Source organism: Rhinoderma darwinii, chromosome 4 (assembly GCF_050947455.1).
Source record: "Rhinoderma darwinii isolate aRhiDar2 chromosome 4, aRhiDar2.hap1, whole genome shotgun sequence".
In the NCBI taxonomy this organism is placed as follows: domain Eukaryota; kingdom Metazoa; phylum Chordata; class Amphibia; order Anura; family Rhinodermatidae; genus Rhinoderma; species Rhinoderma darwinii.
Window position 1 is genome coordinate 37,226,147 of NC_134690.1, and position 12,403 is coordinate 37,238,549.

Here is a 12,403-nt window from a genome sequence, read left to right on the forward strand (position 1 = left end):
TCCGCAGCTGTGTACCGAACTATTTATTCAAACGACTGTCTACAGCTGATCTCGATCTCATGTGTACAAAGTTCTGCATACGTCTGACTATGTCTGACCTCTTGCCCCTGTGTACCGAACTTTGCATCCGTCTGACCATGGCTGATCTTCCCCTCCTGTATACCAAACTCAGCATACATCTGACCACGGATTATATCCCTCTCTGTTGTACTCTTTCCCCTGCAGCTCAGCCATCATTTGGAGACTATCTTTGGGACCGCGACCTAAGAATCCCCTTGCAGCAAATTTAATACCCCCTTGCACTACACTACAACTGCACTACAACTCCTTGAAGTACAACTCCTTGGAGTGCATTAACTAAGTGATACGAACTCAGCATTTCTAATGACTATTATTGTGAACAATGTCACTGCCTCGGCTATTGGATTCCAGACCCAAGAACCAGCATTGTTACAGAAGGACTGCTACGTCTGCCTTCCTATAGCTGCGCCCCTGGATTCAAGGGCCAATAAGAAGCCAGTTAACCTAAGAGCAACAAAAAAAGCAGAGAATCTGCAGGGATGAGGCTGAGTTGCAATACCAGATACAGTCTATGGACTAGGGTGGCGCTGTTTGTGAATTTGTGAAAAAAAAAAGTATGTAACCCCTTTAAAACACATACACAAAAAATGAATGTTCATGTTTATCCTGGAAATAAAGGAAACAATGGGACATCAGTCTAGATCTATAAATATATTTATTATAATATAACAAGATCTTAACCAATAACATAAACTATGTACAGTACCATTACAGATAACCCTGTTTGTCTGTTATTCACAGAAATAGATTTGCTTCAATGTGTGTGTGATGCTGACTGGTATTGTGTGTGAGTCCATTCTCGTATGCTAGCACCTCCTTTGGAGGTAAGACACACCAACTTTGAGAAATCAAACATCCTGCACCAGGCAGATTGAAGCTCGTTCCCCCTGGTTGAAAAGAAGGACGCAGAAGGTACATTATAATATTGTGCTTTTTTTCCTTCCATATATAGAACGGATAGTACAAGAAAGAGAAATACATAAGAATTAAATTCTGTCATCCTGAAAATGCATTTTAATGTGATTTTTTCAGACACATAGCAGAAGAGGCCATTTTTACGGTAATTTAATTACAATTTTTATTTTTTTGATGAACCAATGTTCAAGAGAATACGGCTTAAATCAATATTGACGTCAATCATGACATCGATGAAGTACGTCACACTAAAAATTATTGAGGCTTTTCTGACTTTCATCTGGCACTGATTTACCGCTTTTCACACTAATTCATTTTTGGTCCTTATTTTTGGAAAAAAATAAATTTTTTACCTCAATTTTGAAAAAAAAATTGTACAGAGAATCATTGATTTTGGTTAAAGAAAATAAAAAATTGAATAGAAACACGGACCTGAAATGCGTTTGTGTGAAAACGCTCTTATTGTGAGTTAATATGCTACATTCTTATGAATATTATTCCAGGTCACAAAAAAGTGGCACCGGTTCTGTGTAGTTTGTTGAGCTAATAGTCTGTATACAGACTATACATAACTGCGTGTGCTACATGATGAGTGGTTTTTATTTGTTCGTTAATAAAAATAATCAATAAATCAAAAAGTGTATGATTATTATTTGTATTTAACCAATAATCTGATTTCAAAATTTTTTTTGGGGGCGGGTGCAAATAACTACTGTGTATTGCATACCTTGGTCTATTGTTTTGCTAATCTGCATTTTTTTTTGCAAATTTACTGAAATAAGTATCATGTATTGCAAACCAGGGGCCGTAAGTATTTGCCATCAATTGTCATCTTTAAAAAAAATAAAAAATAGGTATACAATTGACAGAATTTTGGTGTTAATAATAATTTGTATCACCATTAAATTAGCTCACATGGGAAATTTGAAATATATTTAAAATGTTTTTCTTTAAATATTTTTAAGGATGAAGTAAAATTTTGCTACATTAATAATTCAAATGTTCTAAAAATCTAACCCACATATAGAACATAAAGTAGAAAATAGTTTTTCCCCAAAGTATAATAATTAAAAAATGATAATAAAACATTATTTTTGGATGATTAAATACAGCAATGCAAATGTTTAATTGAAATTAATAAAAGAAAAAAATTCTCCATCTCAGAATATATTAATATAGTATGTAAAAATGATTTTGTATCATCACTTCTATTCATTTCAAATTGCTTTTTGACAATATATTTTAGTTTATAACAATTTATAACTATTAAAATTCCTTTATACAGTTAAAAAAAAGAAAAACATTTTTGTTTAAATTTAATTTGGAAATAGAATATGTAGACCAATAATACACTAATATAATTTTTTTTTTATTCCAAACTCCATAGGATTCCCCATAGCTTTGACCTTGGTCTAACAGAAATGTGGTTGTTTTTGTTAGAAGGGGTGTTTTGTTTTGGTGCATTGCGGGTGGAGATCAAATATGTCCACATGATATCCATGCTAAATAGATTGCTCACAGGGGATAAAAAAATAAAACAACACAAAAAAATCAAATAAAACTTTTTAACTGATTTATACGATATGTTTTATGAAAAGTAAAGTTCATTACAATCGGATTGTACTTAAATTTTACTGATTTGATTAAAAAAAAAAAAAAAATGACTTCAATGACTTTCCTCTGCTTCGAGCTGGTGGCTAAATTTCTAGTTGCTGAAAACAATTAGTTAAATCCTCCAAAAACTCACTTTGATACGAAACATTTTAATTATAAATATAATATATATGCGGTCTTTTTATATATTTACTAGCACAGTAGCAGAAAAATCCATTTCATTAAGACCTGCAGGAAGACTAATATTTTACTGTAAATCTGTGGTCTAACCATTTATTTTCTCTTTTTCTAACATTTTTTTTATTTAAAAAATAAATAAAAGCAAAAACAAATTAAAAAAAACAAAAAAACAGTTTGTCATAAAATTGAATATTGGATTTTGGGAAAAAAATGTACATGATTAGTTGCATATGGCTTATAACTCATTCTTCAGTAAATGATGATGGACCTGCTTACACAAAGTCGAGGAGGGATATTTGTGACCGGAAGGAATATTCCTGAAAAAACATCCTATGAATTCGGTAGGATTGATGACTCAAGGTTGTGACTGTTTTTTAGCAAATTTTTTAGTTAATGTTTACCCCCCAAAAAAATTAAATCAACTATTTCAGGGATGTTACTAAGACAGTGCTATATGAATATAGCGGCAGATTACAAAATGACTGCCTTAATAATTCCCAATGCAATATTCCACATATTAACAAATAAAAGGGTGTAGTGGTCCAAAAAGGCTGTAAAGAAAAAGCCCCTTTAGCATGTTTAGAGATGTGGATTAAGAAAAAAAAAATCCCTATGTGGCCAGCATTTTGGTGGTTGAAAAAAATTGTCAGTCTGAGTCCCTATGACAACACTTCCTGCTCCTGTTGGAAATCGCTCTAATCAATGGGCCTCATAGCAACCAAAGTTATCTCTATGGGGGTGAGGTTAAGGGATAAGTGGCTCCAAGACTCTGGTGCCGCTTACTTTGTAGAATAACAGATACAATTCAATGTGTGTTATATATTTTGATATATGATGCATTCTTAAAGATATTAGATCATTGGAGGATCCACCATCAACTATCTAATGTCTATAGACCGAATAATCTTGCTTGAGCCATACACATGGGCATTGGACTGGTAATCGTTTTTAATAATTTTGCTGGTAAACGGGTCCTAACGAGACCACAGTTGTTATGTAATATAAAAGCTGGCTGAATAATTAATGGCCCCATTATGGTATGTTTTTTGTTTGGCTTGTTGGCTGAATGATCGTTTGGCTAGTAGCCCTGATCACCCCATTATTGTGGTTGGTTTGCGGAACACGTGTTATTTTAATAGGAGACCAGATAAGTGGCCGCCAGACCTTTCTGATGCCGCTTATCTTATGTAACAGTAGCATTCGACAGATAAAAAACAAACCTGTCTAATCCTACTAATCCTCACATGGTAGACTGTCTGGTAGCCTTTTAAGATGTTACATTCATGGTGTAGGCTATTGTTGGATAGTGAAAAAGACCATGTATGGCCATTATAAGACCATGATTTTTCAGGACCAGTAGAACTACATCTCCCAGAGTAGACTTTCTACCCGTGCATGCTGAGAGTTGTAGTTTTACAACATCAGATGCCTCTAGCATATTATATAAACCTCATAAACTGACAAACTGTTTTTTTTTCTCCTATTCGGCCAACCTGAAAATAAAAAAATGCCCTCTTTCGTAATTCTCTAGGATTAGATGCTTAGCTGTACTGAACAGTCATCTAAAAAATCGCAGCCTTACATCTAGAAGTAAAATACAGATCCTCATCTGCCCCCCCCCTCAAATCCTATCTCAACTGAACCCATGTAAAAATATGGGAATCTATTGCACCTAGGGTGACAAGTGTCACTACGCCACCTAGTGACACATTTTCCGTGATAACGTACATATTATACATAGTTTGGAGCCCAATTGCTCCAGCATCACCCAAAGGTGAGGATGATCTTCTACATTCAATGTAGACTTTATTGAAAATCTGTAGACAAAAATGAGAAATAACAAGAAAAATAACAAAAACATAAGACCCAAATTCTTCTTTTTTCCTTCTCCTTATAAAATTAAACGTGTAATGCCGCTGAAGCGGAGAAGGGAAGGATTTATCCGCTTTATCTCTGGCAAGGGAAGGGTTAAAACCAAAACAAAGAAAGAAAAAAAGTAGGAACGATAGAAACATCTAGTCTTCAACTTCAGTTCATGGCTGTCCCTTCTGTCAAGCACTTTGAATATATTTCTTTATCACTACACATCCATGGCGGAAGAGTGGGCAAGGCATGTTGGGTAATAATGTCCATGTATTCGATTTGGGGTCATAATATTCCATGTTTCCGAGAGCAGGTCCTTCACTGCTGACGATGCCGCCTGTTGCATATATCTTTCCGTCCAGGACCACGGCGCTGCAAAAATATTAGATAAAAATTAAAATGAGTCATCTATAATCTAGTTATTCCACTAGTGCAACGCTATTATCAAGATAAAGTTAAGCACAGACTTTACCTTTCGACATCAATTTACAGTTGAACTGGTCATGACCTGCCTAGGTAGAGTCGTGTGTTAACCTTAAACCATACTATCCCCCATCCCCATTTAGTAACGACACATGACACCGAGGTTGGATGTGAAATGGCCACAGCAGCCGTTTATTAATTTCACAGTTTTATAAAAACAATTTAAATCCGAAACATTCGGATAACTAGTTAGGAATCCACCAGAGAATTCCTCCTAATAATTCACATGACCCAACATGGGTCATAACATTAACCCGAGCAGAGGAAGTCCTTGAAGCCCCCTCAGATAGTCCTTTTTAAAGAACACACCGAATTAGCCATCTGCAAACCACCAATTACCTCCAGCCGTAAACCAGCTCGGAAGCACCGTTCACCTCTGCAGATGGCTCCAACCACTAGAAGTCCACTTCAAGGGGATAACACCCGATGAAGCCCTCCAGTGATATACCGACCACTAGAAGTCCACTTCAAGGGGATAACACCCGATGAAGCCCTCAAGTGATATACCGACCACTAGAAGTCCACTTCAAAGGGATAACACCCGATGAAGCCTTCAAGTGATATACCTTCTACCAGAAGACCACTTCAAAGGGATACCACCCGATGAAGTCTTCAACCATGTACCTTTTTTGGGGGACGCATACCCCCGATGCGACCCCCCCACCATTTTGTACTGACTGGCCTCAAGGACTCCCCCCGCCAGCTGCCATGACAACAGAACCTACTCCGGAAAAAAGAAAAACATGTTAAATAAGCACACAAAATAAAAACACAACGCTCATAGCCAGACGTACATAAGACCTAAAGAGTAACAAAACAAGGGTGGGAGGGTGGGAGCTTTGCTTACTGTGTGTTACTCCTCCCGCTGCTTCCGGCTCAATGCCGAGAAACAGCGGGAAGCACAGCAACGGCCCCCCCCCCGCCCCCCTTAACTCCTCCCCGTCCCTCCTTCAGCTCCTTCAACTTTCCCTGACCTCGTAACATTAACCCTTTCCCTACCAGGACGGTCATGTCGGCTTCCCTTAAGCCTGCAGCTGCGTCCAGCCTCTTCTTGACCTGCCTAGGTAGAGTCGTGTGTTAACCTTAAACCATACTATCCCCCATCCCCATTTAGTAACGACACATGACACCGAGGTTGGATGTGAAATGGCCACAGCAGCCGTTTATTAATTTCACAGTTTTATAAAAACAATTTAAATCCGAAACATTCGGATAACTAGTTAGGAATCCACCAGAGAATTCCTCCTAATAATTCACATGACCCAACATGGGTCATAACATTAACCCGAGCAGAGGAAGTCCTTGAAGCCCCCTCAGATAGTCCTTTTTAAAGAACACACCGAATTAGCCATCTGCAAACCACCAATTACCTCCAGCCGTAAACCAGCTCGGAAGCACCGTTCACCTCTGCAGATGGCTCCAACCACTAGAAGTCCACTTCAAGGGGATAACACCCGATGAAGCCCTCCAGTGATATACCGACCACTAGAAGTCCACTTCAAGGGGATAACACCCGATGAAGCCCTCAAGTGATATACCGACCACTAGAAGTCCACTTCAAAGGGATAACACCCGATGAAGCCTTCAAGTGATATACCTTCTACCAGAAGACCACTTCAAAGGGATACCACCCGATGAAGTCTTCAACCATGTACCTTTTTTGGGGGACGCATACCCCCGATGCGACCCCCCCACCATTTTGTACTGACTGGCCTCAAGGACTCCCCCCGCCACAGCGAAACAGGCCTTGACCACCTTAAGCCTGTGAGTTCCTCCACACCACCACCGCCCTTTCTATTCCTTCTGCTATCGCCAAGCTCCAAAGATCAATGCCAACCTCGGTCAGATGAACCCCGTCACTCCTCCAGAAATTCCCCACTCCTGACTCCAAATCCCTATGCCTCACGCAAATGCCCCCGTTTTTTGCCACAAAACGGGACACCGCCCGATTAACTTTAATGCGAGCCTTATTGACTCTCTCCACAGATCTAGCTAACCGCCAATGCTTTCTTGGGACTATGTCCGACCACACTATCACCAACTTGGGATAAGATACCCACAAACACAACATATCATGTTTGGTATCCCGCACCAACTCACGAAAGGGGCGGACTCCTAAGTCATTCCCACCCACGTGCAACACTAAGACCTCCGGAACCCTATCAAGCCGAGCATATGTCTGGAATTCCGCCAACACCCTGCTCCACGACATACCTCTAAAACCCAGCCAATGCACAACCGCATCCTGTCGCGGAATGCGCAACTGGCGACCATTCGGGCGGACGTCCGCCCTCAAAGCCCCCCAGTGCACGTAAGAATGACCCATCAACCACACCAAACACGGAGGCGACTCTGAAACTGAAAAAACAATTAGGCACCACCATATAACATTTGTAAAGCGTTAACAGCAAAATTCATAACATATGGGGGCGGACATAGGACTTAAACCTGTTGGACTCCCAACGACCAATACGCCTCACCCCCTCATCATCCAACCCCCAGCGCCCCGCTTCTGTTGCTGCGCCAATCCTGAAGGAATGAGATGAATATGAGCCTGCCGCGACACCAACCGCCGTCAAACATTTTTTAAATACAGCTCCAAACTGAAACCTGGACAAAAACGACCCGTCCACCTGACGTAACAAAGGCAAATCTGGAGACCCCCCTGTTTGGCGTAAAACCCCGCATGCACTCTACTGGGCACATAACCGACCCCGGGGCGCAACCCCTTCAAAGCCTGCGATACCAGAAATTCCTTCGATACATCCTGAAAGCCCCGCAACTTAAACCCAAACGCCACCGCAGACATGAACCGGTTCACCTTCGCCACTGAAAACCCCGCCTCCCAGGCGTCCCCTAACCAGTACAAAAGTGCCACCAACCTGTCTCTATCCGTATTGACGTCACCCAACTCTCTTACCCACTCCTCCCACTGCCTCCAACAAGCAGCATAAGCACTCCACGTCGTGCGCGCCAAAGACCTTTGTACCAATTGTTCTACAGGACCGAGACCAGATCCCAAAGATGCTGCGGACAAGCCAAACCGAGACGTTCCGCTCCCGGTGCCAATTGCCGAAACCGGTCCCACTGCGAGCGAGAAAGAGCATCAGCGATACAATTCCGTACACCCGGGACATGCACCGCCACCACCCACGCGTTCAACGACAAACATACCAACACTAAATGTCGCAACAATTGAACTACCGGAGGAAAGGACGCCGTGATGTTATTAATGGCAAGCACCACCCCCATGTTGTCGCAGTAAAACGGACCTTCTTATCCCTGAGCCTGTCCCCCCAAATGGTAGCCGCCACCCCGATGGGAAACAGCTCGAGCAGGGCCAGATTCCGCGTGAGTCCACTGGACACCCAGCTAGCCGGCCATTGACCTGCGCACCACGGACCTCCCCCGTAAGCTCCAAAACCACCCGCCCCCAGCCGCATCCGTGAAAATATTCAAAACACTCGTATCCTGCGCTGGGGCCATCCATAGCGAGCGACCATTGAACTGGCCCAAGAAGTCATTCCAAACCTGAAGATCAGCACGGTACTCCTCCTTGAGCCGCACAAAATGATGCGGCGCACGCACTCCCACCGTTGCCGCCGCCAACCTCCTACCAAACACCCTCCCCATCGGCATAATCCGGCAGGCGAAATTCAACTTCCCCAGCAGCGACTGAAGCTCCCTCAGCGTCACTTTCTTCATTCTACAAGCCCGTTGAACCTCCAGCCTCAAAGCACCCAACTTATCCGCCGGGAGACGACACTCCATTGCCACCGAGTCTATTTCGATTCCCAAAAAACAAATCGTCGCTACCGGGCCCTCCGTTTTTTTTTTTTTTTTTTTTTTTTTTCGGCGCCAAAGGAATCCCAAAATCCCTCGCCACCTTCTGTAGAGCATGAAGCAAATTACCGCAAACCGGCGAACCCCCCGGGCCAACGCATAACAAATCATCTAAGTAATGGATCAACGAGTCGACCCCGGATACTCCCCTCTTTACCCACTCCACGAAGCTACTAAACGCCTCGAAGTATGCACAAGAAAGGGAACACCCCATCGGAAGGCACTGATCCACGTAAAAGGCCCCATTCCAAAAACAACCCAACAGCCGTTGCTTTCTGTATGGACCGGCAACAACCTGAACGCCGCCTCGATGTCAGTTTTTGCTAGCAGCGCCCCAGGACCCGCAGCCCGCACTAACCCCACCGCCTTATCGAATGAGGTATAAACTACGGAGCACAACTCGTGATCAATCCCGTCATTTACCGACGAACCTTTGGGATACGATAAATGTTGAATCAAACGAAACTTTCCGGGCTCGCGTTTAGGGACAATACCCAAAGGGGGCACAACTAAATCTTTCACCGGCGACTCCACAAATGGCCCCGACATGCGCCCCAACGAAACTTCTTTTAACAACTTTTCCGACACGACTTCCACATGCAAGTAAGCCGATTTTAAATTTCTCCCCGTAACCGGAACCTCATAAGGAGGCGGAGGAATAACAAAACCAACACTAAACCCTTCATAAAGCAACCTAGCTGCCGCCCTATCCGGATACTCATTTAGATAAAGGGCCATCCTTTCCACCCTCACCGGCGACACCCCCTTGACCAGCCCCGTGCTGGTTCCCGGACCTCTTTTTTCGCAGACATTTTGCCGCCCCGTGTGATGCACCATTACACTCGGAGCACACGTGCTTGAACTTGCACGTGGCCCCAAACTTGCACTGGCCTTCATTGAATTGCCAGCAAAACCCCGCCTTTCCCCCGACGCTTGGTCCACTCTGACTAGACTGGCCTCCCTGGCCACCGCTCCCGGGAACGGGCTGCCTAACCGGAGCCGTAACCCGTAACCAGAGAGCAATATCCTTCTGGTCCCACCGAATCGCCGGCCGAACCGCCTTCCGCTGACGGAATTGCTCATCATATCGCAGCCACGCCTGACCCCCATACGCCCTATGAGCCTCCCCAATAGCATCAAAATAACAAAATAACGCCGAACAATTTTCCGGCGCCTTTTCCCCTATCACACTAGCCAATATGGCGAACGCCTGCGACCAATTAACGAACGTCTGCGGGATAAGCCTATACCGCCGCCGTTCCTCCTCGTCCTTTTTACTCTCATCCCGCTTGCCCTTATCCAAATTGAATTTAGCCAGCGGCAAGAGAGAAAAAAAAAAAAAAAAAAATTTCAACGTATTCATCTTTCCAGATCCGATCACGCACCTCCTGCTTTAAATGCGCCCCCAACGGACCCTCAAAACAAACATACACCTCCCCCCGAGCACGATCGTCCATGCGCACTCGATCGCCGTCCTTCTGTGCCTCAGTCTGCACCGACACCGCGACCGCCTCTCTAACCGCCACCACAGGACGCGCCTGCAACGATCCCACGTCCCTGGGGCCTTCCCAAACTACCGCAGGGGACACTTCCGTTACTACCGGCGCCGCGGCCCTATCAAGGCGCCCCACCAGCCCGTAAGCAACCCACTAAATCTGCCAAACCCGCTCCGTCGCGTCCGCCCGCGCCACTACCGGCCCCCGATGCTATGCTAGCAGCCCCCCCGCCGACACCCGACATAAAAATCGCTGGATAAGACAATAATGGAGTTATACACTCACCGGGCTGCACAGGCGCTGTGTTCCCGTCAGCCGGACCATCCTGACCTCGACGATAGACGTCCAGTTCACCTTCCTCCAGTTCTTCTCTCGCCGACGACTGTCCCTCCCAACGACATCTTCGGAAAGGGGATGAGGACGCGCTGACCGATGGGCCGGCAACCTGCCGCCCGACCGCCGGGACCCAGACTTCCGACCGGACCTGTTGCCTCGATGTCGCTGCAGATCTAGTCGTCCGTCTAGACGATCCTGACGAAGCCTGCCCCCTGGCCGGAACATCACCATGCGGGGCGGCCGTACCTTGCTCTCGACATCTTCCATCTGATGGGGGAGGGGTGACAGGGAGCCCAGCCTGCGACTCCCTGCTTACCGCCGGACCCCGTCGCGGCCTGGGATTCCTGCCAGGACGCAGGGCCTGGGAAGGGGCGGTCCTCCCAGCTGCCTGGCCTGCAGCGTCCGGGATCGGGCTCCCTCTGCGACGCCGTGTCCGCGGGACTACCTCCGGACTAAGGCGCTCTGGAGGTCGGGACCGCCGAGAGGGACGGGTCGACACAGCCCGCATCGCCGTCACCCCTGGCACCGCTCTCTGCCTGCCCAGCGCAGGAGCGGTTGTTGCCGACTCCCCCCCCGCCGCCATAGCCATGCTCGTAAGGGGGCCGGGGGAGGGGAGCCTGTCCCTTACAACAGACCCCGAACGCCGTGCCCGGCGTGGCGAAACGGCGTCCGGGATCCGCGTTAATGCAGCCACGGTCTCCTCCAGCCATCCGGGACCGTGGTGCACAGCAGCGGCACGCAGCCGCTCTAAAATCAGGGCCTCTGCCATTACTAAAGAGCCAGGCAACGGGGAGCTTTGCTTACTGTGTGTTACTCCTCCCGCTGCTTCCGGCTCAATGCCGAGAAACAGCGGGAAGCACAGCAACGGCCCCCCCCCGCCCCCCTTAACTCCTCCCCGTCCCTCCTTCAGCTCCTTCAACTTTCCCTGACCTCGTAACATTAACCCTTTCCCTACCAGGACGGTCATGTCGGCTTCCCTTAAGCCTGCAGCTGCGTCCAGCCTCTTCTAGAACAGTATTTTACATATACTCCTGTCACACTCAAAGCTGCATTCAGAATTCTGCTTGTTTAGAAATAAGAATACACCTTTAATAAACAAAAGTTGTAGATTCCCGGGTGAATGTGTTTCTCAAAACTCATCTGAAATCTACAAATGAGAGAGAGAGAAAGAGAAAGAAAGAGAGTGTAAAGGATCTGCCAGGCACTACTTCTGTGGATACTCCCAGGATTAATCAATCGACACCTGAGGCCGGACCTCTTAGACTGACTCCGGCTCCCACCAATCAGGGTGGCAGGCTCAGGAGTGGGAGAGCCTATCGCGGCCTGGTCAGTCGGAGTTAGCTCCGCCCCCTGTCCATTTACTCCTGCCGTTTTCTCTCCCTCATTGCTTGTGATTCTTCCTGGTTTCCTGGCCTTGCTACAGCCTTGCTCCAGCCTGCTACTGCCTTGCTTCAGCCTTGCTACAGCTTCCGCTTATCCTGCTTCGCTCTGACCCCGGCTTGCTTTCTGCTCCTTGCTCTGCGTTCGTATACTTCGTGACATCCTGATTCTGACTGGCTCGTTGACCACTCTGGTTTCCTCACGGTGTTCCG

At 45.9% G+C, this 12,403-nt stretch overlaps 2 protein-coding genes across 3 annotated transcripts in view; both read right to left on the reverse strand.

Annotated features, from left to right (window-relative positions):
* Positions 1 to 2,363: 2,363 nt before the first annotated feature.
* The window catches only part of KLHL29 (kelch like family member 29), an 850,651-nt gene continuing 840,611 nt past the window's right edge, over positions 2,364 to 12,403 (reverse strand). For both annotated transcript variants that reach the window (XM_075861037.1, XM_075861036.1), the window contains exon 15: positions 2,364 to 5,025. In XM_075861037.1, the coding sequence (XP_075717152.1) occupies positions 4,842 to 5,025 (184 nt within the window). In that variant the 3' untranslated portion in view covers positions 2,364 to 4,841. The remainder of the gene's footprint in view (positions 5,026 to 12,403) is intronic.
* Positions 5,109 to 11,679, reverse strand: LOC142758979 (uncharacterized). Its single transcript, XM_075860752.1, has 3 exons — positions 10,761 to 11,679; positions 6,917 to 7,494; positions 5,109 to 5,165 (listed from the first exon to the last, which is right to left on the reverse strand). Exons 1-3 carry the CDS (start codon positions 11,578 to 11,580, stop codon positions 5,109 to 5,111), a joined length of 1,455 nt encoding a protein of 484 aa, XP_075716867.1. The 5' UTR covers positions 11,581 to 11,679.

Bases quoted from the DNA above. Each gene is read 5' to 3' on its own strand.
- LOC142758979 (XM_075860752.1), bottom strand. From the start codon at position 11,580: ATGGCAGAGGCCCTGATTTTAGAGCGGCTGCGTGCCGCTGCTGTGCAC. The intron at 7,495-10,760 runs GTGAGTGTATAA...TTGTTTTTTCAG, and splicing joins CACAGCGCCTGTGCAGCCCG to TTTCAGAGTCGCCTCCGTGT. The intron at 5,166-6,916 runs GTGTGGAGGAAC...GACTCTACCTAG, and splicing joins GAATAGAAAGGGCGGTGGTG to GCAGGTCATGACCAGTTCAA.